We start from the raw sequence: 27,635 nt of genomic DNA, 5'->3' as shown, positions 1-27,635 counted from the left end.
GAATGTCACAGCCTTGACCTCAGTGCTCCCACATTATTATCATAACTGCTTCCTGGGTAGCCAGCGTGGTAGGCCACAATAGTCATCTTTCTGTGTCTGATAAGGCTCCTTATGACCCTTCTGGAGACAGGCTGGGTGTCGCTGGTCTAAGGGGTGGGTTCATGACTGGTCTGGCCAATCACAGTACATTTTCCTGTTGACAACAGACCCAAGTACTGGGCTTGTGACCCAAGCAGGGCCAATTAGCGTCCTTCCCTGTATGAGAAGGAACAACATTTTCCTTTGCTGAGGTGCCAAGGCAGAGGTGGTCTGGGTGTGGGAAGAACCTGCCTACAGGAGAAGTAGGGAAAATGAGCAGAGGCACTGAGAGACGAGAGGACCCTCTGGGGGCCGCCGTGGCCCCGAGAAAGAGAGGTCCTTCCCACAGCCCACCGTGACTCTCGGAGCTCTCCTGGTGGCTTTCCAGGCTACCAGAGCTCCCATGATGTGCTCCCTGGTTGTTTTTCTTTAGCTAGGTTTTTAAATTACTGTTGCTTGCAATAACAAAAATCTGAATTCATCCATTCATCCACCTTAATTACTGTATTCATTATACTGGTAACTAGATAACCTTTTTCATCTGGGTTTATATATCAGAAGCATAAACTATCACTTCACATGTGGAGTGGGGACACTAAAAATGAAACTTCAAGACCTATTGGTGGTTTGATTAGAGATTTCTTTGGTAATTCAGAATTTAGAATTAGGGTTTAGGATTTAGGCAGTGTGGCCTGAAAAACAGAGGAGAGTCCCTCTCAATGTCTCTGATCTGCTGTAAAAGAGTCACTAATAAAGGACATTCATTTTACATCCTGCTGCTAGATGGTGCTAAACCACCAAGAGGTCTGGAATATGCAGGAGAAGCTTGGTTAATGCACAGGGAAGAATCCTACCCATCTCCCAGCAAAAAAACAGTGAAGTTCAGTGTACTGAGATCAAATCAGTGAACATACAAATAGGTAGATATAAGATTGTAGGTGAAAATATTAAGAAAAAAATCATTAAAAGAGGTATGTGTTAATGCTGGAACATTAAAAGCAAAACAACAACAACAACACAAACCATAAGTCAGAACTCTGGAGTCAATGACTTTAATATTCCCCAGGAATCCTGAAGGTCCAAAATATGTAGTCTCATGTCACTTTTCAGAATTTGAAACTTACTCCCTGAAGGATGCACAGGCAGCAGGAGAGCCTAGCTGTGAATGAACTTGGCCAGCCATGTCACATTCCCCAGTGAAACGAGAGCCACCAACAGAGTGGATGAGGGTAGTGAAAGGTCGTAACTGCTCACTCAAAACCTGGATGTCGCAGAAGAACAGCAGGTTGGATTTGGGCAACTCTAGTCTGTGAAGCAAACCCACTTGGGTTTCTTTCCAGAAATGAGAATAAGCAATTCCTAAGACCCCTTGAGGAATGCTCCTACCGTTGTCAGAATTGCTTATCAGCAAAGAGACAGAACCCCAGCCAAAGTTGAGAAGGCCTTGACCTTTGCTGTGGAGATGTGCCCGGGAGGTGCGTGATCCTCCACAGGAATATGACTCAAGAGAAATATATTTTAATTAGCATGTTGGAAGACTTTAGTGCCTTATTGATAAAGTAATTAACCATTTGAAGGGGACACTTAAATTTTTGGTTACAATTTTTTGCATTTTGTGGGAGAAGCAGTATCCTAGAGAAGCAGTATACTGCAATGACATTTGCAAATGTGGGGATTCTAGGTAATGCCAAGTGTCTGACTATAGCAAAATCAGCAGGAGGCTAACCTTAAAGTCCCCCTTCCATTAAATCAGATCTTCTTGGTATAGACTAAACAAAACTCTGCATGTTCTTCACTGCTACAAGGCCCTGAATCAGCTGTCACTGTGTCTGCCCTGTGGGTAGAACAAAGTCCCAGACCTAACCTGCCATTTTGAAGGTAGTGAAGCCAGTAGGAGGGAGAATGGGAAATGCAGGTATCATAAGATACAGGTGGAGCAGAGACCTGTCATTCATAGCCACTGTGGATGAGTTCAGAGAGTCCCACCGAAGGGGTCAGCTTCAGGTGCAGCAGAAGACCTGACAGCATTATTTTACGTTTGCTCAATGAATAAAATAGTATTTTACCTTAATTGGCCAGTTACTACAAAACCTGAGCTTTTGCCAAAACATCAAATACCACTAACTAACACATTCTGTGCTGGCTTTCCCCCATCTTGCTCATGGGACAAATAGAGTTCCCTGTGCTTCCGGAGCATGTGCGTTCCTGGCCACTTGGTCGCCAGATTCCTGCAGTCCCCAGTAACACAGCAGAGCCTGAGATTTAAGAGATTTGGATTCTCATCTGTGAAAAGGGCTAATGATAACTTTACGCCCACTTCACGGGCTGTCCTAAGAACGAAGTAAGTATTGTGAAAATGCTGGTCCCATGCAAATGCTGGAGAGTGTGGTTGTTTTTCTCAGTACAACAAGACCATGTCGCCAGATTTTGGAATTCACTCCTATATTCACATTGCCCTTGATTTCTTTCTGTGGGAACTATCGCACCCTCCAACTACTAAGAGTGTGACTCCTCTACTCACAGAGGTTCTTCAGCCCCTTGTGCTGGTTGGAGGAGTGGCCTTGTTGGCGCTGTGGTTCTGTGTTGCTGCTGAGCAGCTGCTGGTGGGCCTGGGGGACCCTTCCTCAGAGCTCCTGAGGTTTACTGCTGAGTCGGGTCCCAGCCTCGCACCCCTGGTCTGCAGCCTTCTACCTGCCATGCCCTGTGCACAGGTGACACAGTTTGGCCCTCCAGTTCCTGCATAGGATACGGGCACAGACCATGTGCCTCAGCCTAAGCTACAGGACACAAAGCATAGACTTCAGCTTTGGCTGACTTCACACCATAAATTTGACTTCTCAGTTACAAACCATTCTGTGCTCCTCAATCCTGGGCCAAGGATGGAGACATTTATTAAACACCTTATGGGCCAGTCTTAGGGATGGGTGTTTTACACTTCTCATTCCATTGAATCTTGATCATAGACCTATGAAGTAACATACTTGTCATCATCTAACAGGAGAGAATTGAGGGCCCAAGGACTTGGTCTTGCTTGATATGGATGGGCCCCTACTCTGTCTGGAGCTCATGTCTGTTTTCTTCCCTGGTTCTGGAGGGTGCAGGCTGCCTGACCGGGAGGACCTTTTCAATGGACAATCATGTTGGCGGGGCCCCAGGTGGTGGTAATTGTGCCTTTAGTGTCTTTTCTCAAGCAAATATAGTAAATAGCAAGCATGAATTTAATTCTGCTCCACATTGAACGCCTCGCCACACCTCCCGCAGCTCTGGGAGAGGACAGTGCTCCCACACATGCATCCCAGCCTCCAGGCACGCCTGCTCACGGTGTGGATCTGAGAGCCTCCTGGGACAACTGCAAGTCAGGAGCACTCAGGTTGCTGCTTTGGGAGCAATGGCCTCTGGCTGAGACTGCTTGTGGACTCATTATGGGTTTCCCACTTGGGTAGTTTGGGAATTCTAGCTGGATGTGCAGCCACCCGGGAAGACTCAAGTTCCCAGACTCCTTAGAGCCGAGAATGGCATGTGTCAAAATTGCGACTCCTGGAGCATTCGCAGAGTGCCACTGCTGGGTTCCTTGAGGAAGGGCATCCTCCTCCTCTTCTTCCCTTCCCAGGGGCAGGTGTGGCTGCAGTGCTGAACCACTGTGGACCATAAGGACCAAGGAGCTGAGACAGAAGGATCCAGAGTCACCACCTCAGGCTGGACTGTACAGGCAAGAATCATCCTGTTCAAACTACTGTTATTTTCACTCAGTTTAGGCCTCTTTGCCTGTCCTTTTCTCCAGCAGCTAAAGCCACATTCTAACCAACACAGCCTCCAACTTTAAACGACGCCAACTCCTGTTGCCCCTCTACAGCCTTAATTAAAACACTCCCTTGATTAAATGTCTTTAGCCAAACCTCTGATGAGAATATGGACCCAGATTAGCAAAGCTGTGGTGGTGAGGCAGGCTGGCCACACCCCTGCTCAGTGGCCACCTGTCGTTTCTCCCTTGGCCCTTAGCCTCCAGCCTCCAGGGACCTCTTGACCAGACCACTCTGCCTGCTTTAAGCCCTTTGCTGGCTGCCCAGTTTCTTTGGGACAGTTTACTGACTCTGCAGCTTGGCTGGATTAACTGAGGCACCTCACCCTCCAACCTCCGCTCAAGCCAGGTGCCTGCCTCTTGCTCACCTCACCTCGTTACTGGGGCCTTTGCTTGTTCCATTCCTAAAGGGCTCACGTGCCTTCCTGCCTGGGATCTGGGGCTACTGCTCAGTCTGCCCACAGATCTTGATGGGACCTGCCCGCTCTGTTCTCTAGGCCTCAGGATGTCCAGTCCTCACTGAGGTCTTCCCCCACACCCTGGTTAAAGCCCGCTCCCTGTCCCCACCCCCAAGTGGCTCTCTACCTTGTGCTCCCTGTCATTGGTCGTTGGTGGTTTACTGGTTTGTTTTTCGTTGAGCTGACCCTTTCTCATGGAAAGAGTGAATGGAGCTGTTTCTGTGCCTGTAAAGAGTTCCTGCCCCGGAAGTTGTCAGGATGCAGGAGGGATGCAGGGTGTAGCCCAGAGCAGGGTGCCTGGCCTAGCATAAGCACCTGGTAAGTATGCCTTCCCTCAGCATCCGTGGGCATTAGGTCCAGGACCCCATGGACACCACAATCTGCAGATGCTCAAGTCTGTTGTAGAACAGCATAGTATTTGCATATAACCTACACAATCTCCTGTATATTTTAAATCATCTCTAGATTCCTTGTAATTCCTAATGCAATGTAAAGGCTATGTAAATCATTGTTGTACTGTGTGTTCAGGGAATCACAACAAGGAGAAAAGTCTGTGCGTGTTCAGGCTGGTGAGGCAGGCTGGCCACATTGTTTCTCAGATAATTTCTGACAACGGGGGTTGAATCAAGGGTGCCCGGCGGCAGACCTGGAGGGCTGACTGTCCAGCTGCCAGCCCCTTGCCACCTGTGGAAGAGTCCCCTTGCTGGCCCTCTGTGTCTCATTCCTCCTTGAATCCCAACTATCCTCAACTTTCTCCATTCCATTTCCCCAGCTTGCGCTCTGAGACTCCAGGTAGTTTCCTGTCCCTTGTCCGTGCCCTTTATCCTCCTCAGCTGCTTCCTGCTTTCCCTCTGGCCCCTGCCACCGTCTTCCACAGTGAGCCAGGGTTATCCTAGGAAATCTTGGTCTGCCTGCCCAGTGGGATGCCCCATCCTAGCTGGTGGGCTTCAGGTGGCCCCAGAGCTCACATCCTGGCCAGCTGCCTCAGCCTCTGATCCATGGGTGGGGGACTTGCGGCTCCTCAGCCCATGCTTGGAGCTGGAAACCTCGAGGGCTCTTTTCCAATCAGTTCTTCTGGACCCCACATGTCCCACTCACACAAGCTCACCAGGAAGCCCTGCTGCAGGTGGGCTGTTCCCAGTGGGTCCCAGAGAGTGAGGCAGGTCGGTCTCTTCCATCTCTGGCAGGTTTGCCCCACGTCTTCTTTCCAGGTGCGTGGTGGAGCAGCGAGCCCCCTGTGCTGTCTACTGGGAAACATTAATTAGAAGGAGAAAAATCCTATTTTCCTTCTGTTTCCCATCAAGTGGGCAATTAAGTGCTGGTGTTCATATATTTGAACTTGCCAAATTAATATCTGAACTTCGTTGTGCTGACCCTTTTAAGTTAGTTTTTTTAAATAAGTCACCAGTTTTGAAGGACTATCCTTTTTTTAGACTATGTACAAGGAATCCATCATCTGCAAATAATTAGACAGTGGGAATTATATTGTATTGCTAATGAGCAGATGTGCATGCTTAGAGTGGAGGCACAGCTGCACACATATAAAATGCAAAAAATGGCCCAAACCCAGCATTATGAATTCTGAAAGGGATTGCATTCTTTTAAGAATTTCAGAAACAGAGAAAACTGAAACAAAGAATTTAACTGATATTTTCTTTATTAATTGTTCCTTCAGTCACACTTCTCCTTGCATGACATTATCACACGTGTCCGTGCTCTCTCTGCACTTCCTAATCCCTCTTCCATCTCATGCTGTATAGCCATGTTTAATGTTTTCCATTGCTTTCTAATGTCATAAGGGTCTCCAAATTGGATCAGACCCTTCCTGGGTATCATTTCTGTGCTTAGTTGCTTACATCACATGATCCCATTTGAGCCTCACAGTAACCTGAGAACCTAAGACCCATTTTAGGGAAGAACAAACTGGCCCAGAGAGGTGAAATGACTTGGCACAGCCAGCTAGTACATTAGGTGGTAGAGCAGGAATTTGGACCCTAGGGCTCCGTTCTAAGCCCATGTTCTTTCCATTGGCTGACATAAAGCTCTGCATTGTTATGCAGGGTGAGCAGGGAGCAGAAAGCATGACTGACTCCCTGTGATTGGAAACAGCAGCACATTATCCAATGGTCATGAACTCCTGTGGTGTCCATTACAGTTTTATAAATCTTGTTAAAGATTAGCAAGATGACGAAGTTCAAATAAGGAGCCTTTTGAAAACTTTTGGCCTGGAAGCATTGCAAATATTTTAGATTGTAATGGTTAGGTCATTTCAAATTTGAATAAATTGCACTTCAGCAATAGAAAATGAAGTTGGAGGAATTACTATACTTCACATTAAAAAGTCCTAAATTAGATAAGAGAAAATCAGAGCTGATAACATTCACAGGAACTAGAATTTCTAGGCTTCAGTAATGGCAGGCTAGGTCACTCAGAGCAATTTACTCACTGAAAGCAATTTAAGATGTTGGAAAAATATTAAAAACATTGAAAGCATCACATCAAAGAGCTGACAGAGTTATATGGAATTGTTAACTCAAAATGGGAGAAAACACAGGAACCCACCAAGGTAAACAGACGCTTAGAGGGACCACTGTTCCCGGGGAATTTTCTGATCACAAAAAAATGTGAATTTTGTGAGTCTTATTAAGAATACTGAGGATGTGACAGACACAATTAGAGCCCTTGACCTGAGGGATATATGTAAAACACTACCCAGAACTTGGGAATATACTCTCTCCTGAATCATACATGGAATGTATGATTCAAGGGGCTTAAAAATCATGTAGATTATGTTTCTCTTACCATCATACAACTGTGCTAGAGATCAGTAACAAAAAAAATCTAGAAAATCACCTTATGTTAGGAAATATAAACATTTCTAAATATATTTATCAAAGAGAAATTAGAAAATATTTTTAATGAAACGATGATTAATACTACATATCAAAATTCACAGGATATAGTTAAAACAATTGTTAGAGGGAAACTAAAACCCTCAAATTCATCTGTGGGAATTTAGAGGAAAGGCTGAGCTAAGCATCCATCTCAAGAACTGAGAAAATCAACAAAAAAGCAAACACAGTGAAAAAGAAAGAAAGAATATGGAGCAGAAATCAATGAAATGGAAAGCACACCAGCAGAATAGAGGTCACAAAGCCAAGAGCTGGTGTTTCAAAATGGCTCCAAAATCAGGATAACTTGTTAAGCTGATCAAGGAGAGAGTGTCAGGGTACAAATACCCAGTAGCCAAAATGAAAAATGGGCCATCACTACAGATGCTCCGGGACATTAGGAGCAACTTTATGTCACTAAATTTGAGAAATTAGATAGAATAAATTCCTTAAATCATAGATTAATGAAACTGAATATACCTATGATCATTAAAGAAATATAACCAGTATTTGAAAAGCTTCTCATAAAGAAACCACTGAGTTCAGATGGCTCGGTGAGTTCTACAGCATTTAGGGAATAACTGCAGTCTTCCACAGTGTCTTCCAGAGATTCAAGAGAGATGCAGTTCACCTTATGGCCCTAGCATAAGCTTGATACCAAAACCTGAAGATATAAGAAAAGAGATTATAGGATGGTCTTATTTATACAATTATATGCAGAAATACTAAACAATTAACAAACTAAGTTTAAAAGAAATTTTTAGAAGAATCTAAAAATCATGGCATTGGTTTAGTATTGGCAGCTGAAAGATTCAGTGATGGTCTCATTTGTAGTTTGTGAACATCTCAATCCTCTCCAGATTTTTAAATTAATATATAAGAAAATAATACGTCATGATTAAATTGTTCCAATTGAAATAAAGCGTGATTTAGCATTTCAGTATTAATCCACATAATTAATCACATTAGCAGATTAAAAGAAAAAAATATAAGATTATCTAAATAGATGCAGAAAAGATAACACAATTCCAGCATTCAAATGATAAAATCGTGTAAAACATGACTTTCTTAAACCATGTGTGTATACAAACCTACTGCAAGTGTTGTACTACTTAATAGTGAAACACTGAGAAACCACAGCAGTGACATTCTGACTTTTAATCTGCACTGTACCGAGGTCCCAGCTTATACAGCAAGTCAAGGAAAGAAGCAAAATGTATAATGACTGGGAAAAAAAAATCTACCTTTCTCCTGCTGCGTGTTTGTTTCCCGTCCTCTCTTGTAGTGGCCAGGTGCTGGGTTCTGCCAATGGGATGAGGCAGAAATAATACATGCTGCTTCCAGGCCTGTCCCATAAGAGCCTCCAGCCTGACCTTTGAGCTTGGAATGTGGGTGCCAAGGGAGGCAGACTGGAGGAGCGACAGGCTAAGATGCTGAAGGTCCATCTGCCTAGGCTGAAGAGCTCACTAACAGAAAGGAGTTACCAGCTTCTACTCACTGGGTTTTAAAGACCAAGAAATAAACTTCCATTAAGTTCAGCCCTGGGAATTTCAGCATTTACTTATTTACCAGGCATCGGTCCTTGAATTGGAATGCTTCCAAAAAATCTTAAGAATGGCATTGGCTTCGTGATTGGCAGTTGGAACCTCCAGGGATGGGTCTCACTTATGGTTCGTGAACATATCAATTCTCCCCAAATTGCTTTATAAGTTCAGTGCAGACCCAAATGATATCCCAACAGTTCTGTTGTTCTTTGTGTGGATTTTAGTGTTTATATGGAAATACAAATGTCCAGGAAAAGCAAAGACATTATTTCATAAGAAGATGGAGGGCTTAGTCTTCCAGATGTCATGGCTGGTTATAAAGCTACAGTAGTTAGGACATTGTGAATCTGATGAGGGGATGGGTGACCAATCAGCACAGTAGAACAGAATTCAGAAAACTTATCCACACGTACATGTCCGTAGACAGGTGACAGTTGGCATTTCCTAGGGAAGTAGAACTTTATGATCAATAGTGCTGATTTTCTTAAGGAATTGGAAAAAATTCACACCATACACAAAAATCCATTCCAGGTAGATTTATAACCTGAAAGTGAACGGCAAAGGTACAGAACTTCAAGGAACAGTACCATCATGACTTTGGGCCTGGGAAGCGTTTCCTACACAAGGCACAAAAAGCAGTAAGCACAAAGGGAGAATATTTAATCACTTCACCTATGTTAAAATCACAAATGTAGTTCATCAAAAAACACTGTAAAGAAAAAGCCAACAACACAAAGATCACATTTGATGAAGCATTAATATCCGGAATATATAAAAAAAATAGATTTTTAAAACTATGCAATACATTTTTTAAAAAGACGCCTAGATAGGAAAGTGGGAAAAGTACTGAATAGTCCTTTTCAAGTGAATAAATATATGATATGATAAATTATGATACTGTTAATCAGGAAAACGTAAATCAAGATCAAGTGAGAGTCTGTCACACACCAAGCAGACTGACAGGGAAGTCTGACAGGGACAGATGTAAATGAGTTGGTGAGAATTCAGAACTCCACGCCATCTCATGCAGTAATGTGGCCTTGAAAATTGGTGCTCCTACTTTGGAAAAAGTTTCCAAGTGTAGTTAGGTTGGGGACATGCAAACCCTAGAAGCCAACAGCTCTCTTTCCAGGTGTGTACTCAAGAGAAACGTGTGTGTGGTAGAATGTGTGTCAGGAATGTCCTTGGCAGCCCTCGCTGGTCCTTCTCATCACAGTAGACCAGATATGTCCACTGTGGTGTCATCAAGGAGATGTTTCCAAGCCGTGAAACTGAGCAAGATGGAGGGGTCTCATGAATGGGATGGTGCATGAAGAGCCAAACCACAGGGTCCTCTCAGTTACATAAACTTAAAAAAAGGCCAAACTAAACTAGAGCTGTGTTATCAGGAGGACACATGGAGGACTGGTGGTACTCCATCTCTTGACATCAGTGGTGGCTATGTGAGTGTTAACTTTGAATTAAGTCATTATAATCATATTATATCTTATATGCTATATAATATTAAAGTGAGCACTTTAATAACTGTACTTATGGTTTATATACTTTAGTACGTGAATGTTTTATGTACTCCCTGAACTGAATCTGGAAAGTAGAAGGCTAACATGCCGATCACTACTTCTGTTAATGGTACAAATCATTTCCAGGAAGGACCAGTTCTGTGTGTACACGTATGCTTGATGCTGATTCTGTAAACATCTCGTAAATCCCGTTCCATGTCTGATGTTCTGCAGCGTGGTACACTGGCTGACTCGCTGCTGTGAAACTTCAAGGTATGGATTGGAAATGGTGACAGAAAGTTTAGTGTTTTGAAAGTTTTCTTATACTTTTGTTATTTGACTCAATTTGACATGGAGTCCCAGAAGACATATTTTTTTAAATGTATCTTTAAATATTTACATAAATATTTAAAATATTTCCTTTGACCAGCTAGAATTTCCCTTTTATACAAGCAAAATCTTCACTAAGATAACTTTTTACATCTTAGGAAGAAATCACCACATCTTTTCAAAATAATTTATTCATGATTATAGAAGTAATGTGTACTCATTACTGAAAATCAAAACCTTGCTCTTTGTTTTTAAGGGTATAGTGAGTACTTGGCGCCTCTACTGCTTAGCCATCTTTGTTTCTCCCTTGAGATGTATTGCAGGGGGAGAGAATATTGGGGAAATGGTGGTGACCCCAGGGTATTTCCTCTTAGGGAAACCCCCACAGCTCACTGCGTTCCACTTTATGTTTTTATTTAAATGACATTTATTTACAAAGTGGGGCAGCAGTGGTTGAGAGCATGGGCTTTGGAGTTAGGCGGTTCCAGATGCGGCCTGGCCTTAGCAGGTGTCCAGCCTCTCGGAACATGTGTCTCGTCTTCTTGGAGATAATGATGCTCCCGGCACCTGGAGAACTGGATGGATATTTCCAGTTAGGCCCAGTGGCCGGCCCGTGTCGAGGGCACCAGGATCACAGCTCTTCTGATGCTCACATGAACCATTAGCTGTTTGATGACCAACCTCCTCCCTCCCTTCTTTCCTTTTGATGAAACAAGGGCTGGTCATTCATTTACTCCATGTTTTAAATCTGAAATGAGCTGTCAGTTAAAATGGACAGAAGTAATTTCCCATTCAGGTCATGTGAGATTGTTTTGTATTACTAAGGCTTGTCTCAAGCCCCAGAGAGGCCGGCCAGGTGTGCCAGAAAAGGGTCGCCTGGGTAATAAGCGAAGGCTCAGGGAGGGGCAGGCTCACTGCCTGTGGAGGACTCAAGGGCACTGTGCCTTCTTTCCCATGGAGACCCCATTTTCCTGCAGAAGGCAGGCAGCCATGCTGAAGGAGCACTGTTTGAACTGCCCCCTGATGCTGGTCATCCCCGGAGGTCTTCTTGTGCCACTGTAGCACACAGGTGGCCTTGGAGGTAAACTAGCAGTCAGTTAGGAATAGGACAAACTCTTTTTGTGCTTGGAAATATTCCAGTTCTGAGCCATTCATTGGTCATTCCATCTTCCTTTGAGTTATATTTTGAAGATGAGAGTGGGGTGTTCAAAATTCAGGAGATAAAGCCACAGTGCCGAGCTTCTCCCCACGCTGATCTCACAAGAACAATGAATCAAATAACGTAAGACCACATGCCATCCTGAGTGTCACCAATGGCAGGGAAGGCTGTGGTCTTTCTCTCAGGGTAATGTTCCTTGGGCATGTGCAAGCCGTACACTGACCTAAGAAATTAGCTCTCAAATTATGAATAGTTAAATACACTTGTCTAATAATGCTTGCATACACATATCTTAAGTGACAGAACACAGAAAAATATAGTGCCAGAGGTGGCGGTAAGGAGGCTAGGATGAGAGCACAANCTAAATCTTCTGTGGAGAAGGTGATGGAGAAATTTCAAACAGTGGGTAGGTGCCAAGAGTCAGTCCACATCAAGAGCACCCAGCACCCGTGCCTCATGAACCCATTAGGAGTGGCATGGAGGATGGCCAAGCACAGAGCTGATTCTCAGCCCGGTGTCCTCCTTGCACCCCCACAGCACACCTTCTGCTTGCCTGCCTGACCACGCAGACCGCCCAACAGCAAATTGACTGCTTAGTTTTTCCAAAGCCAGATGGAGGTATTGGTAAACTTCATAGCACTTGTTGAGTCTGTGTAAAAGAAAATTTAGGGTCAGCAATGATTTATATGCACCCAGGATTCTGGTTCCCTTGAGGCCAATCTTTATATTGGTCCTCTGGTCCCTGGTGTGACTTGTCAAGATACTTGTGTGACCTCAAGCTCAACTGACTGGCTTTATTTCCTACCAGGCCCCAGTCCTATCTCTGCACAATCCTCAGAATACACCCAGCCATTTTTAATTCCTGGGCTCTAGGCTACAATATTCCTCCCCTAACCGGATACTCCATATACAGGAACAGTTTGTTCAACTGTCTTTTGATTATTCTGCTAGAACATCTTGTGCATCAATTTTGAAAGGAGAAAGGTCTTTGGAGTCAGATAAACCAAGATTGAAATCATTGGAGACCCATTTAGTTGATAATGTGACCTCAGGCAGATAATGTCACTTATCCATAATTTCCTTTTTGTGAAAGCAGCTTAGCCCTTCTTCACAGGGATAAAGTGAATGTGCTGAATGAAGTTCACAAGAAGGAAGCAGAAGCTTTGGAATGGCTTAGCCGCCTCACTCCAGAAGCACAGTACTAGCAAAGACCTAATGAAATGAGGTGCAGTGTCAACCTCATAATTGTTCCTTTTCCTCCGCCTTCTCTCCAGGGTATTTCCTGAGACCAAGGATCATATCCTGATTCCCTGGAACCTCCCTAATGTTGAGTACATAGTTGGCATTATGCTTTTGCTGGAGAGGACATATCTGTTTGCAGGAGAAGGAAAGACATATAGGATTTTATTCCATTTTTCAATGGCATTTTTTTCTGTCTGTTCTCAAAATAAACTTTGGCTATTTTTGCCTCTGGAGAATGGCATCATAAAGCTGTTTGGATCAATCCATGACAGTCGGCCATTTCATCTGCGTTGTGATTCAGAGGGTGGGCGGGAGGTCTGGCTCGCGTATTTGCAGCAGCTCCTGGGTGTTGGTTTTCTCATCTGGTTTTTCAATCCACTGGGCATCAAACCGTATTTCCTAGGGAACCATCTTTCCCATCTGGGCTTCGAGCTTGGTGAAGAAGGCTGATCCTCGACAAGTGACAATTTGGGGCTTTGATAAAGATGCTGACCACGTTGTGTTGCTCTTCAAGCAGTGCCAGCTCCTTCCAGGTCCCTGAAGGCATCATGCTGTTCCATATGCAGTCCTTACCTTGTTTTGCCTCCTGGAGAAACTTTCACCCATGTTTCTACCTCCTTCTCATCCAGATGAGTCACATCTGTCTGCATCCTTGCAGACTGAAGCCCCTCCCCCACCTCTCATAACTTACCTTCTTCCCTGTCTGAACCCCTGCATTATTCAAACCTGCACAGATTTTTCCCATAACGTCTTTAAAACTTGATTATGCTTATTGGTCTCTCTGTTTCCCTTTACGGAGTATGTTTAGTTGAAAAATAATACTGTGGTTTTATTTCTTCATCCATATACCTAGTACCTTACCTGAAATAGGGAGGATGCATGGATTGTTACCAGGAAGGGAAACAGGCAAAGAAAACTTTTCAAAGTTATGAATGCAGGTATTCTTTCTTGCTAACACTCTGCAGGCCTTTTCTTTCCCTCCTATAATATGCCAGGGCTGTGTATTTCAGGGCATACAAAAGTAATGCCAACAGGCCCAGTTTTTCCAAACTTTAGATCAGATGCCAAGAGGGGGACCTCTTGATTCATCAGAGAGCTCTTTTACTTCCTTAGGTTTGTTTTCCATTGATTATCAGGGTTAAAATCTAACTAGGAAGATAGTTGTGCTAAAAATGTAATAGAGAGTTAAACATTAGGTTGGTGTATGTTTTCTATGCACATAAGACAAATGTTCATTCATCTTTGGATTCATAGGTGTGACCTCTGCTCTGTGACTGAGAGTTGGATGTAAATAAAGCTTTTTGAGGGACAAAAAAATGGCAACTCCTAGAGGATTTTGTGTGATGTTGTTCATTATTTTTATTTCAAATTAGCTGTTCTGAAGAGTTCCAAATTTGGTGAGAATTGTAGGAAGGAAAAGTTCTCAACATCAGTAAGCAAAGTATCCAGGGCCTGTCTCCTTTCTTCCTCACAGAAAACCTATGGTTAGACCCTCATCAGCTGTTCCACAAACAATAGCAGTCAGTCCTAGGTTGCTCCTAGTAAACCCGTGTTCCCACCTGTGAATGAATGGCTGTTTTGTGTTCATGACACAAACCAGTGGAGGTTGGAAGGATGCCGTAGTGTTGGGTGATGCTGACAATGCAAAGGCAAGAAGAAAAGTCTTAAGGTTTTCAATCCATCGAGCATCAACTCATGCTCCGCAGGAAACCACCTGCTCCACATTTCCAAGCCCTATCCATTTGACACCCGTGACCTGAAGCATGCAGGTCAATCGCACAGTGCACGTGTGGGTGCGGGTGTATGGTTTTATCTCAAGATATTATGTCTTCTCTTCAGGATGAACTTTGATGGAAAAAAAACACATTCACATTGTTGTGTGTAGGAGTCTTCTTTGTCTCCTATCATATTTCACTTGTTAACACTTCTTCCTTATTCTCTGACCAGTCAGATGCTTGACCAGAGTGACCAGGAAGAGAGTGGGCATTATTATAGACATGGGAGGTTTTAGTTATGTTAGATTGGTATCAGAAGGTTGGGGATATAAGTTAAAATTTGTAAGATTTCTGTTTGCAGATGGTGCTTGTAAATGTGTGAATGTCGTCTCTATTTCCATTGAATGACCAGTCAGTTTTGGTTGATGCAAAAGGAAAGGTGAACAGTATCCACGATGTTAGTTCCATTTAAGGTATCCAGATTGTTTGGGGAACACCCCACATCTGCACAAGAAAGACAGCAAGGGAGCCATACTGTGGTGACAGTCAAGTTACAGTCAAGGGATCCTGGCTTCAGGGAAGGGTCCTAAAGCCTTTCCCTGGGTTTTATCGGAAGTTTATAACCTCCAGTTGTTTAACTAATCCACGAATTATTTTTGTATAAATGGGCTATCTTGCACAGTTGCCTACAGTGACAGTCACCGGCCTCTTTTCTGCCTGACCACATGACACTGTGAAATCTCCCTTAGATCACCATGTCACTGCAGAGAAGATCTAAATACAGGCATACCGTAAGGGTTTCTTGTGCACTCCTTCTACCAGGTTATATGTGATATAATGAATGAAGTGGGCTTCTTCAGTGGAAGAGGCCACTGGTAAGCACATCCTTAGAGTGATTGTTAATTATTCCCACCTTGTTTGCGAAACAGAAGATTTTATCCATAAGAAACAATTTTCATGACCCTATGATAATTCAAAGACCTTGAACCAAATACGTAGATGCTTATTGTCTTCAATGTATGGAGCATATGGGAGCTTTACAAAGCTTATTTTAAAAAAATGAGTTGTAGTTGTAAGGTGGGGGGTGGCCAAAGCCCCACTTGTAAGTGAGGGAGGAGAATCAAAGGAGAAAACAGATGGCTCAGGTGCCGTGGAGTGTCTGTGTCTCCAGTGCGTTACACGCCACTAGAATGGATGCTCTGTGAGAGACAGGCTTTCTAGTGCCCATTGCTGTATCCTCAGTGCTTGGAAAATGCAGCATGTACCAGAGAGTTAATAAATTATATTTATGTGAATAAATAGTGAATATGTGACTTACACAGAAATGAAATTGAGATTTGGTACTAAATGGTGCTTGGAGGAGTGAATTGGTTATTAAATGAATATTCTGGTGTTATTCTTGGTATTGACTCTTGAAGCCCCGCATTAGTTCCTGGTCCCACGTGGCCTGTCCCCACTGAGGGGAGCATGGGATTCTGAAGGCAGGAGGAGGGGGCTTCTAGGGAGTCAGCTAGGCCGGGAGTGGGAAGAAGTAGATGCCAGAAGTAACCTCTCACACACGCCTGCTCATGTGCACACACGTGTACACACACACACACGCAGCCTGGCGTAGCCTGCGCTCCACCCTGCCTCTGCTGGTTTGTCATGATTTCAGCCTCTAACTTTTTATGATTTTTTATTTGTTCTTCTTAGTTACATGTGACAGTAGGATATTTGACACATTATACATACATGGAGTATGACTTTCAGCCTCTATTTTGGTCCCCTCTTTCAATTGTGAATTCCTCTCAGTCCCTCACCTGCCAGAGTGAACCTTCGGTGTCTTTAGCCACTGCAGTTGCTTCTGCTGGCCTAACTCCCCAGCTCCTTTATACACTTTTCCTGTAGCTCTTAAGAAAGGTCATTTTGTTATTTGAATTTAATGGTGTGAATGAAATATGATGAGAAGAGTTTGATAGATTGATTCAAACTCCAGTATTGACCAAAGGGGCTTGGATCACAAGATATGAGCTCACATACTCTTTATGTGGAAGCATTGTTTTCTTGTCANGTAAATCTTCTGTGGAGAAGGTGATGGAGAAATTTCAAACAGTGGGTAGGTGCCAAGAGTCAGTCCACATCAAGAGCACCCAGCACCCGTGCCTCATGAACCCATTAGGAGTGGCATGGAGGATGGCCAAGCACAGAGCTGATTCTCAGCCCGGTGTCCTCCTTGCACCCCCACAGCACACCTTCTGCTTGCCTGCCTGACCACGCAGACTGCCCAACAGCAAATTGACTGCTTAGTTTTTCCAAAGCCAGATGGAGGTATGGGTAAACTTCATAGCACTTGTTGAGTCTGTGTAAAAGAAAATTTAGGGTCAGAAATGATTTATATGCACCCAGGATTCTGGTTCCCTTGAGGCCAATCTTTATATTGGTCCTCTGGTCCCTGGTGTGACTTGTCAAGATACTTGTGTAACCTCAAGCTCAACTGACTGGCTTTAATTCCTACCAGGCCCCAGTCCTATCTCTGCACAATCCTCAGAATACACCCAGCCATTTTAAATTCCTGGGCTCTACGCTACAATATTCCTCCCCTAACCAGATACTCCATATACAGGAACAGTTTGTTCAACTGTCTTTTGATTATTCTGCTAGAACATCTTGTGCATCAATTTTGAAAGGAGAAAGGTCTTTGGAGTCAGATAAACCAAGATTGAAATCATAGGAGACCCATTTAGTTGATAATGTGACCTCAGGCAGATAATGTCACTTAATGTCTCTTATCCATAATTTCCTTTTTGTGAAAGCAGCTTAGCCCTTCTTCACAGGGATAAAGTGAATGTGCTGAATGAAGTTCACAAGAAGGAAGCAGAAGCTTTGGAATGGCTTAGCCGCCTCACTCCGGAAGCACAGTACTGGCAAAGACCTAATGAAATGAGGTGCAGTGTCAACCTCATAATTGTTCCTTTTCCTCTGCCTTCTCTCCAGGGTATTTCCTGAGACCAAGGATCATATCCTGATTCCTCTGGAACCTCCCTAATGTTGAGTACATAGTTGGCATTATGCTTTTGCTGGAGAGAACATATCTGTTTGCAGAAGAAGGAAAGACATATAGGATTTTATTCCATTTTTCAATGGCATTTTTTTCTGTCTGTTCTCAAAATAAACTTTGGCTATTTTTGCCTCTGGAGAATGGCATCATAAAGCTGTTTGGATCAATCCATGTCAGCCGGCCATTTCATCTGCGTTGTGATTCAGAGGGTGGGCAGGAGGTCTGGCTCGAGTATTTGCAGCAGCTCCTGGGTGTTGGTTTTCTCATCTGGTTTTTCAATCCACTGGGCATCAAACCATATTTCCTAGGGAACCATCTTTCTCATCTGGGCTTCGAGCTTGGTGAAGAAGGCTGATCCTCGACAAGTAACAATTTGGGGCTTTGATAAAGATACTGACCACATTGTGTTGCTCTTCAAGCAGTGCCAGCTCCTTCCAGGCCCCTGAAGGCACCATGCTGTTCCATATGCAGTCCTTACCTTGTTTTGCCTCCTGGAGAAACTTTCACCCATGTTTCTACCTCCTTCTCATCCAGATGAGTCACATCTGTCTGCATCCTTGCAGAATGAAGCCCCTCCCCCACCTCTCATAACTTACCTTCTTCCCTGTCTGAACCCCTGCATTATTCAAACCTGCACAGATTTTTCCCATAACATCTTTAAAACTTGATTATGCTTATTGGTCTCTCTGTTTCCCTTTATGGAGTATGTTTAGTTGAAAAATAATACTGTGGTTTTATTTCTTCATTCATATACCTAGTACCTTACCTGAAATAGGGAGGATGCATGGATTGTTACCAGGAAGGGAAACAGGCAAAGAAAACTTTTCAAAGTTATGAATGCTGGTATTCTTTCTTGCTAACACTCTGCAGGCCTTTTCTTTCCCTCCTATAATACACCAGGGCTGTGTATTTCAGGGCATACAAAGTAATGCCAATAGGCCCAGTTTTTCCAAACTTTAGATCAGATGCCAAGAGGGGGACCTCTTGATTCATCAGAGAGCTCTTTTACTTCCTTAGGTTTGTTTTCCATTGATTATCAGGGTTAAAATCTAACTAGGAAGATAGTTCTGCTAAAAATGTAATAGAGAGTTAAACATTAGGTTGGTGGTATGTTTTCTATGCACATAAGACAAATGTTGATTCATCTTTGGATTCATAGGTGTGACCTCTGCTCTGTGACTGAGAGTTGGATGTAAATAAAGCTTTTTGAGGGACAAAAAAATGGCAAACCTAGAGGATTTTGTGTGATGTTGTTCATTATTTTTATTTCAAATTAGCTGTTCTGAAGAGTTCCAAATTTGGTGAGAATTGTAGGAAGGAAAAGTTCTCAACACCAGTAAGCAAAGTACCCAGGGCCTGTCTCCTTTCTTCCTCACAGAAAACCTATGGTTAGACCCTCATCAGCTGTTCCACAAACAATAGCAGTCAGTCCTAGGTTTCTCCTAGTAAACCCGTGTTCCCACCTGTGAATGAATGGCTGTTTTGTGTTCATGACTCAAACCAGTGGAGGTTGGAAGGATGCCGAAGTGTTGGGTGATGCTGACAATGCAAAGGCAAGAAGAAAAGTCTTAAGGTTTTCAATCCATCAAGCATCAACTCTTACTTCGCAGGAAACCATCTGATCCACATTTCCAAGTCCTATCCATTTGACACCTGTGACCTGAAGCGTGCAGGTCAATCGCACAGTGCACATGTGGGTGCGGGTGTGTGGTTTTATCTCAAGATATTATGTCTTCTCTTCAGGATGAACTTTGATGGAAAAAAAACACATTCACATTGTTGTGTGTAGGAGTCTTCTCTTTGTCTCCTATCATATTTCACTTGTTAACACTTCTTCCTTATTCTCTGACCAGCCAGATGCTTGACCAGAGTGACCAGGAAGAGAGTGGGCATTATTATAGACATGGGGGGTTTTAGTTATGTTAGATTGGTATCAGAAGGTTGGGGATATAAGTTAAAATTTGTAAGATTTCTGTTTGCAGATGGTGCTTGTAAATGTGTGAATGTTGTCTCTATTTCCATTGAATGACCAGTCAGTTTTGGTTGATGCAAAAGGAAAGGTGAACAGTATCCACAATGTTAGTTCCATTTAAGGTATCCAGAATGTTTGGGGAACACCCCACTTCTGCACAAGAAAGACAGCAAGGGAGCCATACTGTGGTGACAGTCAAGTTACAGTCAAGGGATCCTGGCTTCAGGGAAGGGTCCTAAAGCCTTTCCCTGGGTTTTATCAGAAGTTTATAACCTCCAGTTGTATAACTAATCCACAAATTATTTTTGTATAAATGGGTTATCTTGCACAGTTGCCTACAGTGACAGTCACCGGCCTCTTTTCTGCCTGACCACATGACACTGTGAAATCTCCCTTAGATCACCATGTCACTGCAGAGAAGATCTAAATACAGGCATACTGTAAGGATTTCTTGTGCACTCCTTCTACCAGGTTATATGTGATATAATGAATGAAGTGGGCTTCTTCAGTGGAAGAGGCCACTGGTAAGCACATCCTTAGAGTGATTGTTAATTATTCCCACCTTGTTTGCTAAACAGAAGATTTTATCCATAAGAAACAATTTTCATGACCCTATGATAATTCAAAGACCTTGAACCAAATACGTAGATGCTTATTGTCTTCAATGTATGGAGCATATGAGAGCTTTACAAAGCTTATTTTAAAAAATGAGTTGTAGTTGTAAGGTGGGGGGTGGCCAAAGCCCCACTTGTAAGTGAGGGAGGAGAATCAAAGGAGAAAACAGATGGCTCAGGTGCCGTGGAGTGTCTGTGTCTCCAGTGCATTACACGCCACTAGAATGGACGCTCTGTGAAAGACAGGCTTTCTAGTGCCCATTGCTGTATCCTCAGTGCTTGGAAAATGCAGCATGTACTAGAGAGTTAATAAATTATATTTATGTGAATAAATAGTGAATATGTGACTTACACAGAAATGAAATTGAGATTTGGAACTAAATGGTGCTTGGAGGAGTGAATTGGTTATTAAATGGATATTCTGGTGTTATTCTTGGTATTGACTCTTGAAGCCCCTCATTAGTTCCTGGTCCCACATGGCCTGTCCCCACTGAGGGAAGCATGGGATTCTGAAGGCAGGAGGAGGGGGCTTCTAGGGAGTCAGCTAGGCCGGGAGTGGGAAGAAGTAGATGCCAGATGTAACCTCTCACACACGCCTGCTCATGTGCACACACGTGTACACACACACACACACACACACACCCTGGCGTAGCCTGCGCTCCACCCTGCCTCTGCTGGTTTGTCATGATTTCAGCCTCTAACTTTTTATGATTTTTTTATTTGTTCTTCTTAGTTACATGTGACAGTAGGATATTTGACACATTATACATACATGGAGTATGACTTTCAGCCTCTAATTTGGTCCCCTCTTTCAATTGTGAATTCCTCTCAGTCCCTCACCTGCCAGAGTGAACCTTCGGTGTCTTTAGCCACTGCAGTTGCTTCTGCTGGCCTAACTCTCCAGCTCCTTTATACACTTTTCCTGTAGCTCTTAAGAAAGGTCATTTTGTTATTTGAATTTAATGGTGTGAATGAAATATGATGAGAAGAGTTTGATAGATTGATTCAAACTCCGGTATTGACCAAAGGGGCTTGGATCACAAGATATGAGCTCACATACTCTTCATGTGGAAGCATTGTTTTCTTGTCAGATATTTTGGTCACAGTGAAGCAAAAGCTAACTAATGCAGAAATTTAGAGGACAAAAAGTTTATCTGAGGCTCACAGTTTCAGAGGTCTCAGTCCATAGATGATCACCTCCATTGCTCTGGGTCTGAGGCAAGAAGCTGCTCACCTCTTGGCAACAAAGAAGCAGGGGGCAATGGGAAGGGGCCGTAGGAAAGAACAACGCTTCCAGACCACGCCCCAGTGACCCGTTCTCCAGTCACTCCCCACCCGCCTACAGTTACCACCCAGTCCATTCAGAGTGGACTAATTAGGTTACAGCTCACACAATCCAATCATTTCACCTCTGAACATTCTAGCATTATCTCACATGAGCTTGAGGGGGGCACCTCATATCCAAACCATGACACATGGCTCTGTGTCTGAACTGTATCATGCACTGAGACTCTCAGCTCTGCCCTGCAAAAGGCTCAGAGAGGAGGGAGGTGGACAGCACATAACAACAAAGCAGAGTGGTCATCCTCTAGGAGAGGGACCTCAGAGGCCCAGTGGAGCCAAAGGAGACAGTGGTAACTCCCAGATGGGGAGGCTGACCATGAAAGGGTGCTGCAAAGAGATGCAGAAACTAAGTCTTGAAGGCTGAATGGGAGCTGGGTGCATGCATGTGCATGGTGGGGTGCAGCGTGAGCATTGCACACGGCATCCCAGAGAGAGGTGCTGGGAAGAGTGGAGTTGACACAGCAAGCCGTCCACAGCACTGGGAGCAAAAATGTTGCTGATGGTTGAATAAGAAACCATCAGAGCATCCAGCAGACTCTAAAGTCTTGTTCCTCAAAGTGAGATGTGGTGACCAGCACCACCTGTGAGCACATGAGGAACACAGGTCCTAGGGCCCTCCCCACTCTGAACCAGAGTGGCCCCTCAGCTGGACCTCCAGGCAATTTGCATTGTGCTCATGTTGAAAATGCAGAACGGTCCTTATGGAAGGTGGGTCCTCTGTTGGAGGAGTCTGGGGCAGTTGTCAAAAGGGAAAATAGGGGCTGGGGTTGCGGCTCAGTGGTAGAGTGCTTGCCTCACATGTGTGAGGCGCTGGGTTCGATTATCGGCACCACATATAAATAAATGAATAAAATAAAGGTCCATCAACACTAAAAAATATTTTAAAAAAAAAAAAAGGGAAACCAATTCTTGAACCACATAATCCTCTCTGTTTTCCACCCCAGGCATGCGCCAAGGCCACGACCATGGCACCCAGTACCGCTTGGCAATCTACCCGTCCTCTGCTGCGCAGATGGAGGCAGCCCTGAGGTCCAAGGAGGACTATCAGAAGGTAGGCCCCCTCACCTGCTGCCACCCTGACTCGGGCAGCCCTAAGGGCTGAGGGAGATTGGTTCTTTTCATCTGGAACTGTGTTCCATTTTGAACAGCTTTTACCTGTAAACTGTCTCTTCTCGGGTCCTTTTTCATTTAGACTTTTATTACCTGGACATGTGTGGTTGTGGTCATGCAGGGGGCCGCTAACATCCAACTGTCTCAATTCACATGTTGTCTGTGTGACTTAATAGTCATGTGCCTGAATCTTAGAAATCATGTGCAAGAGAGAGTTTCCCCACGTGACTTATGTACCGGTGATCTAGCGCACCTGCAGCTGTGTAGTAGTGGTGACAGTACTAGGATAGCAACGGCCAACTGGCCGGATGTTGGCTACAGGCTGATTACTGTTTGAGGTATTTATAAGTGAAGGTATTTCATAAATCTCTCACTGTACCTTTCTATATATACACATAGATATGCTTAGAGGTAGGTGTATCTCTCAGTATCTTCACATAAACTTGTATGCAGTCATCTATTTCTGAGATCCTTATTTCTAGTTTTGATACATATGAATTTCTAACTTGATAATTGATTTCTAGTTTGATTCATATGAATTTCCTTGGTATAATTTCCTAGGTATAATATACATACCAAACAATCAAAAATTTGCCTGTGAAAGGTGAAATGGTGAGCTTTTATGCCGTAAAGTAGTCCATCTTTTCTTTCATATTTACCTTAGAACATATTTTTGAAACTGGGAGCCACAAAGTAGGGGAGACGTGGTTTTCACCATCGGCTTCCCAGCTGAATGAGGAGGCAGTGTCTGGGCAGGTGACCAGGACTGGCCCTCCTCAGCTGTATGCTTAGATTTATTCCTAAGAGCGGGTGGATTCTGCCAACCTCCCGTTCCATTCATTTTCTGTTTCCCGTTCTCCCTCTTCAAGGTTGGCATTTAGTCCGTGTCACTGCATTCTGTGGCTGCATCTAATGTGAGCCTGGTGGGACCCCATGCGCCAGCTGTGACACGACTTAGGTTACTAAGTGTAATGGTCGTCACTGGTTGCCCCCAGCGACCCCTAGCAACCAGCTTCTTCAGCAACTTCTTGATGTGCGATGTTTAGAGTGACAGTATTGCTTACCACAGAGCAGCCATTTGAACATAAAATTAGCTGATTTTATCACAGGGACCAATTGTTCAGCTAATTAGATGTGCAGTACCGCTGAGGGGCCAGAAACCAAAAGTGATTTTCCATCTAAACTGTGGTTTTCTGCAAAGCTGGCTGGGCTGTGGATCCCGGCTCGCGCGCAACCGAGGGAAGGAGGATGGCTGAAGAGGTTTGTTATTTCCTGTCAGACTGGAGGGGCAGGAAGACCTCAGGAGAAGGACCACCTTGAGGAGTGAAATTTGAACTTCACACTGGGTGTGCTGACCCTGAACGCGCAGGGTTATTCTCACCGAGCTTGACAGATAAAGGCTGTGGAGGTGTTCTTGCCTCTTGGAGGAAGTCTTTGTAACCTCTCCTTAACCTCTTTTTCATATTCAAAATTTTTCCTTAGAGAATTTCACAGAAGTATTATTTGCTTATAACATTGATTAGAAGATATGATCAAATGTATTATTATTATTATTAAATATCAAACGTGGACAATTTACCTGCCAAGTATGCCTGTGAAACATCTCTGGCATCCTAAACTGAAGCAAGGCCTGATATGGGTGGGGTGGTCAGGGATTCTCTTATCCTGAAAATGTGGCTCTTCCTCACTTAGGAATTAAATCTTTTGACCACTGAGAGATTATGTGTCTTGAAATGTGAATGTAAATTAACAAATATAAAGCTAGCTCTCTGGGCCATAGGACCTAACTTCTTCCCAACTCCTCAAGGTTTGTGAGCAGAAAATACAATTCTTCTGAATATTTCTTTCATTAAAAGGGAGAAGAAAAGCAGAGTTTTCCTTTGTATATGTTGTACATCATACTGAGTCTTTTTTTTTTTTTTTGGCGGGGGTTGGGGGGTGGGAAGGAACAAGTTGGGCACAGGGAATGTTCCTGTTGTATTTAAGGAGGCCACCTCTGCTGTCCTGTGTGGGTAGTCACAGTCACGGAGAGAGGAGAGGTTCAGTGGCCCAGGAATAGATCACGGTGGCCTAAGGTATGATATGAACATGACAGTGAAAGAGAAGCAGGGAAACTAGAGATGGAGCTGAGAGGTAGAATCTGGGTTAATCTGGCCAACTGGCCGTGAGGGTGAGTGACAGGCACAGATGAGGGTGATTCATAGGGAAGGCTGTTGGGGGCAGGCAGAGGAAGGAAACACAGGGGCCTTGTTTCACTCCAAACACAACAGGGAAGCCAGGAACAAGTTGAACCCAGGGGTGCTTAACCACTGAGCCACATCCTCAGCCCTTTTTATTTTTTATTCTGCCAGCCATATTAAGTCTTAATAAGACTAATACATTTCTGGATGGAGCAAATGCCAAATTACCCACTATATTTCAAATACAAAAAGTGTTGCAAAATCTGTCTCTATCAGTCTTTCTGTTCAGCCATCCACCCATCCATCTACCCACCCATCCATCACCCACATGACTGCTCAACTCACGTCAGAGTCAGGAAGGAGAAAGAGAGAAGGAGGTGGCAGGAAGGGACCATAGGGAAGAACACACCCCCAGTGACCCACCTTCTCCAGCCACACCCCTCCTGCCTACAGTTGCCACCCAGTCAGCCCATTCAGACTAGGAAGGACTGATTGGGGGACAGCTGTAATAACCTAATCATTTGCCTCTGAATCTTTCCGCATTAATGTGAGCTCTGGGGATACCTCATATCCAAGACAAAATAAAGACCGTTATTTATGATGTTCACTGAAGCACTTAATTTGTAGCTTAAATGTCATATCTCACCAATGACACTCATGTTTGTGGTCCACACCACCCACTGGGCTCCAGCTCCCCACCCGTGAGTGCCTACTTGTTATTTTCACTTCCTTTTCAACAGTATATCTGAAGGCACCTTACAACACAGCTCAAGGCCCCTGTGTTCCTCCTCTGCCTGCCCCCAACAGCCTTCCCTATGAATCACCCTCATCCGTGCCTGTCACTCACCCTCACGGCCAGTTGGCCAGATTAACCCAGATTCTACCTCTCAGCTCCATCTCTAGTTTCCCTGCTTCTCTTTCACTGTCATGTTCATATCATACCTTAGGCCACCGTGATCTATTCCTGGGCCACTGAACCTCTCCTCTCTCCGTGACTGTGACTACCCACACAGGACAGCAGAGGTGGCCTTCTTAAATACAACGGGAACATTCCCTTCCCTGTGCCCAACTTGTTCCTGGCTTCCCTGTTGTGTTTGGAGTGAAATCCAAAGCCCTTTGCAGGGTCTACCAGGTCCTGCAGTCATCGTGCCATCTTCCCATGAGACATCTGTAACTGTCATCAGAGTGCCTAAATAGTGTGGCATAGCTGAGATGTGACAAATAGTTCTGGCCCAAAGATCAAGCACTTCTAGGGGCCTCGGTGAGAACCACAGGTGCTCAAGAACTTGTGAACACCATGTAGAATTATTCCAGGTTTCCTTATATTCCAAGGTTAATTCCTGTGTGGGCCCGCTGTTGCCTTGGAGACCAAATCTATAGGTTGTGGAGTTCTGCTGGACTGGGGGTGTTGACGCCAGGAGGAGCAGACTCTCTCCTGCACCCTGGTGCTCCTGAGCCCAGAGCACGCTCTCCTGACCCCAGAGCACGCTCTCCTGACCGGGGGAGTGCCAAGGTTGCGATTGTACCCTGATACTTGCTGGGATGAAGTCAGACATTGGCCTAGAAAACAACCTCCCTTTCCTAATTTTTGCCGTCTCTGACTTGTCTCCCCATATTAGTCCCTGATGGCTGTTGTAACCAATTGCCACAAACCTGGTGACTCACAACCACAAGAGTTTATTCTCTCACAGTTCTGGAGGACACAAATCCAAAAGCCGACTCACTGAGCTCCAATCACCGTGCAGGCTGGGCCGAGCTCCCTCTAGAGGCCGAGCCGCGAACCCTTCCTTGTTGCCCAGTTTCTGGTGGGGCAGACACTCTGTGGCCTGGGACCTCGTCACTCCAGTCTCTGCCTCTGTGGTCATGTTGCCTCCTCCTCCTCTGGTGCCTAATCCTTTTCTGCCTCTCTCTAATATAAGGGCACTCATGGTTGGATTTAGCAGCCCTTGCCAGGTAACCCAAGACAATCCCCATCTGAAGGTCCTTAGTCACATCTGTGAAATCTGTGCCCCATAAAGCAAGATTCACAGGTTTCAGGGATCGGGACGTGGACACTGGGGAGGACCACTGTTCAGAGTACCACAGTGCCCCAGGACTGCTTTCCCACCTGCCACAGTCCCATGTCCTCCCCCGAAGGGGAGATTGAGGCTGGGGCTCTTCCTGGCACTGTTCAGGAGGGTGTGCCACGCTCACCAGGCAGGAGCCCATCTGGCTTGCGCCGAATCCCAGGCCGCACTCTCAAGTTCCCTGGAGAGGACAGACTTGATTTCCTCCTCCTTGAGATCCTTGTCTAGTTTAAAGGGAGGTGGAAATTTGTATAAACTTATCCCCTTTCAAACATTTCTGTCTTCCAAAAGGACCTGACTTGACTCCTATACCATTTACTAAAGTAGCATGCTGAAATCACAACAGTAAAAAATCCTTAGGGTTTGGAGGATGTTTGGGAAAGGAAATGAGAAAAGGCTTTCTGTGTCTGTGTGTGGAGGGGAGAGATCACTTGACTTTTAGATAACTGGCTGGCAAGAGTATCCTAATGCTCTCTCTTGGTCTCTTATTTGAGCCATGAGTTAATTTCTCTGATCTAAAAATTTAGACCACTGCCTTGACCCACCTTAACTAAGTGTGGATAACAAAACTTCCCTGTAGGTTCATTATAAGAATTA

At 44.4% G+C, this 27,635-nt stretch overlaps 1 protein-coding gene across 4 annotated transcripts in view; it reads left to right on the top strand.

The window, feature by feature from the left end:
* Msra (methionine sulfoxide reductase A) overlaps positions 1 to 27,635 on the top strand; it is a 306,864-nt gene that overhangs the window by 195,240 nt on the left and 83,989 nt on the right. For all 4 annotated transcript variants that reach the window (XM_048801501.1, XM_048801500.1, XM_015499419.2 and 1 more), the window contains exon 4: positions 22,627 to 22,733. In XM_048801501.1, the coding sequence (XP_048657458.1) occupies positions 22,627 to 22,733 (107 nt within the window). The remainder of the gene's footprint in view (positions 1 to 22,626; positions 22,734 to 27,635) is intronic.

The sequence above is a fragment of the Marmota marmota genome, unplaced genomic scaffold, assembly GCF_001458135.2.
Source record: "Marmota marmota marmota unplaced genomic scaffold, marMar, whole genome shotgun sequence".
Lineage (NCBI taxonomy): Eukaryota > Metazoa > Chordata > Mammalia > Rodentia > Sciuridae > Marmota > Marmota marmota.
This window is presented reverse-complemented; position numbering and strand designations above follow the sequence as displayed.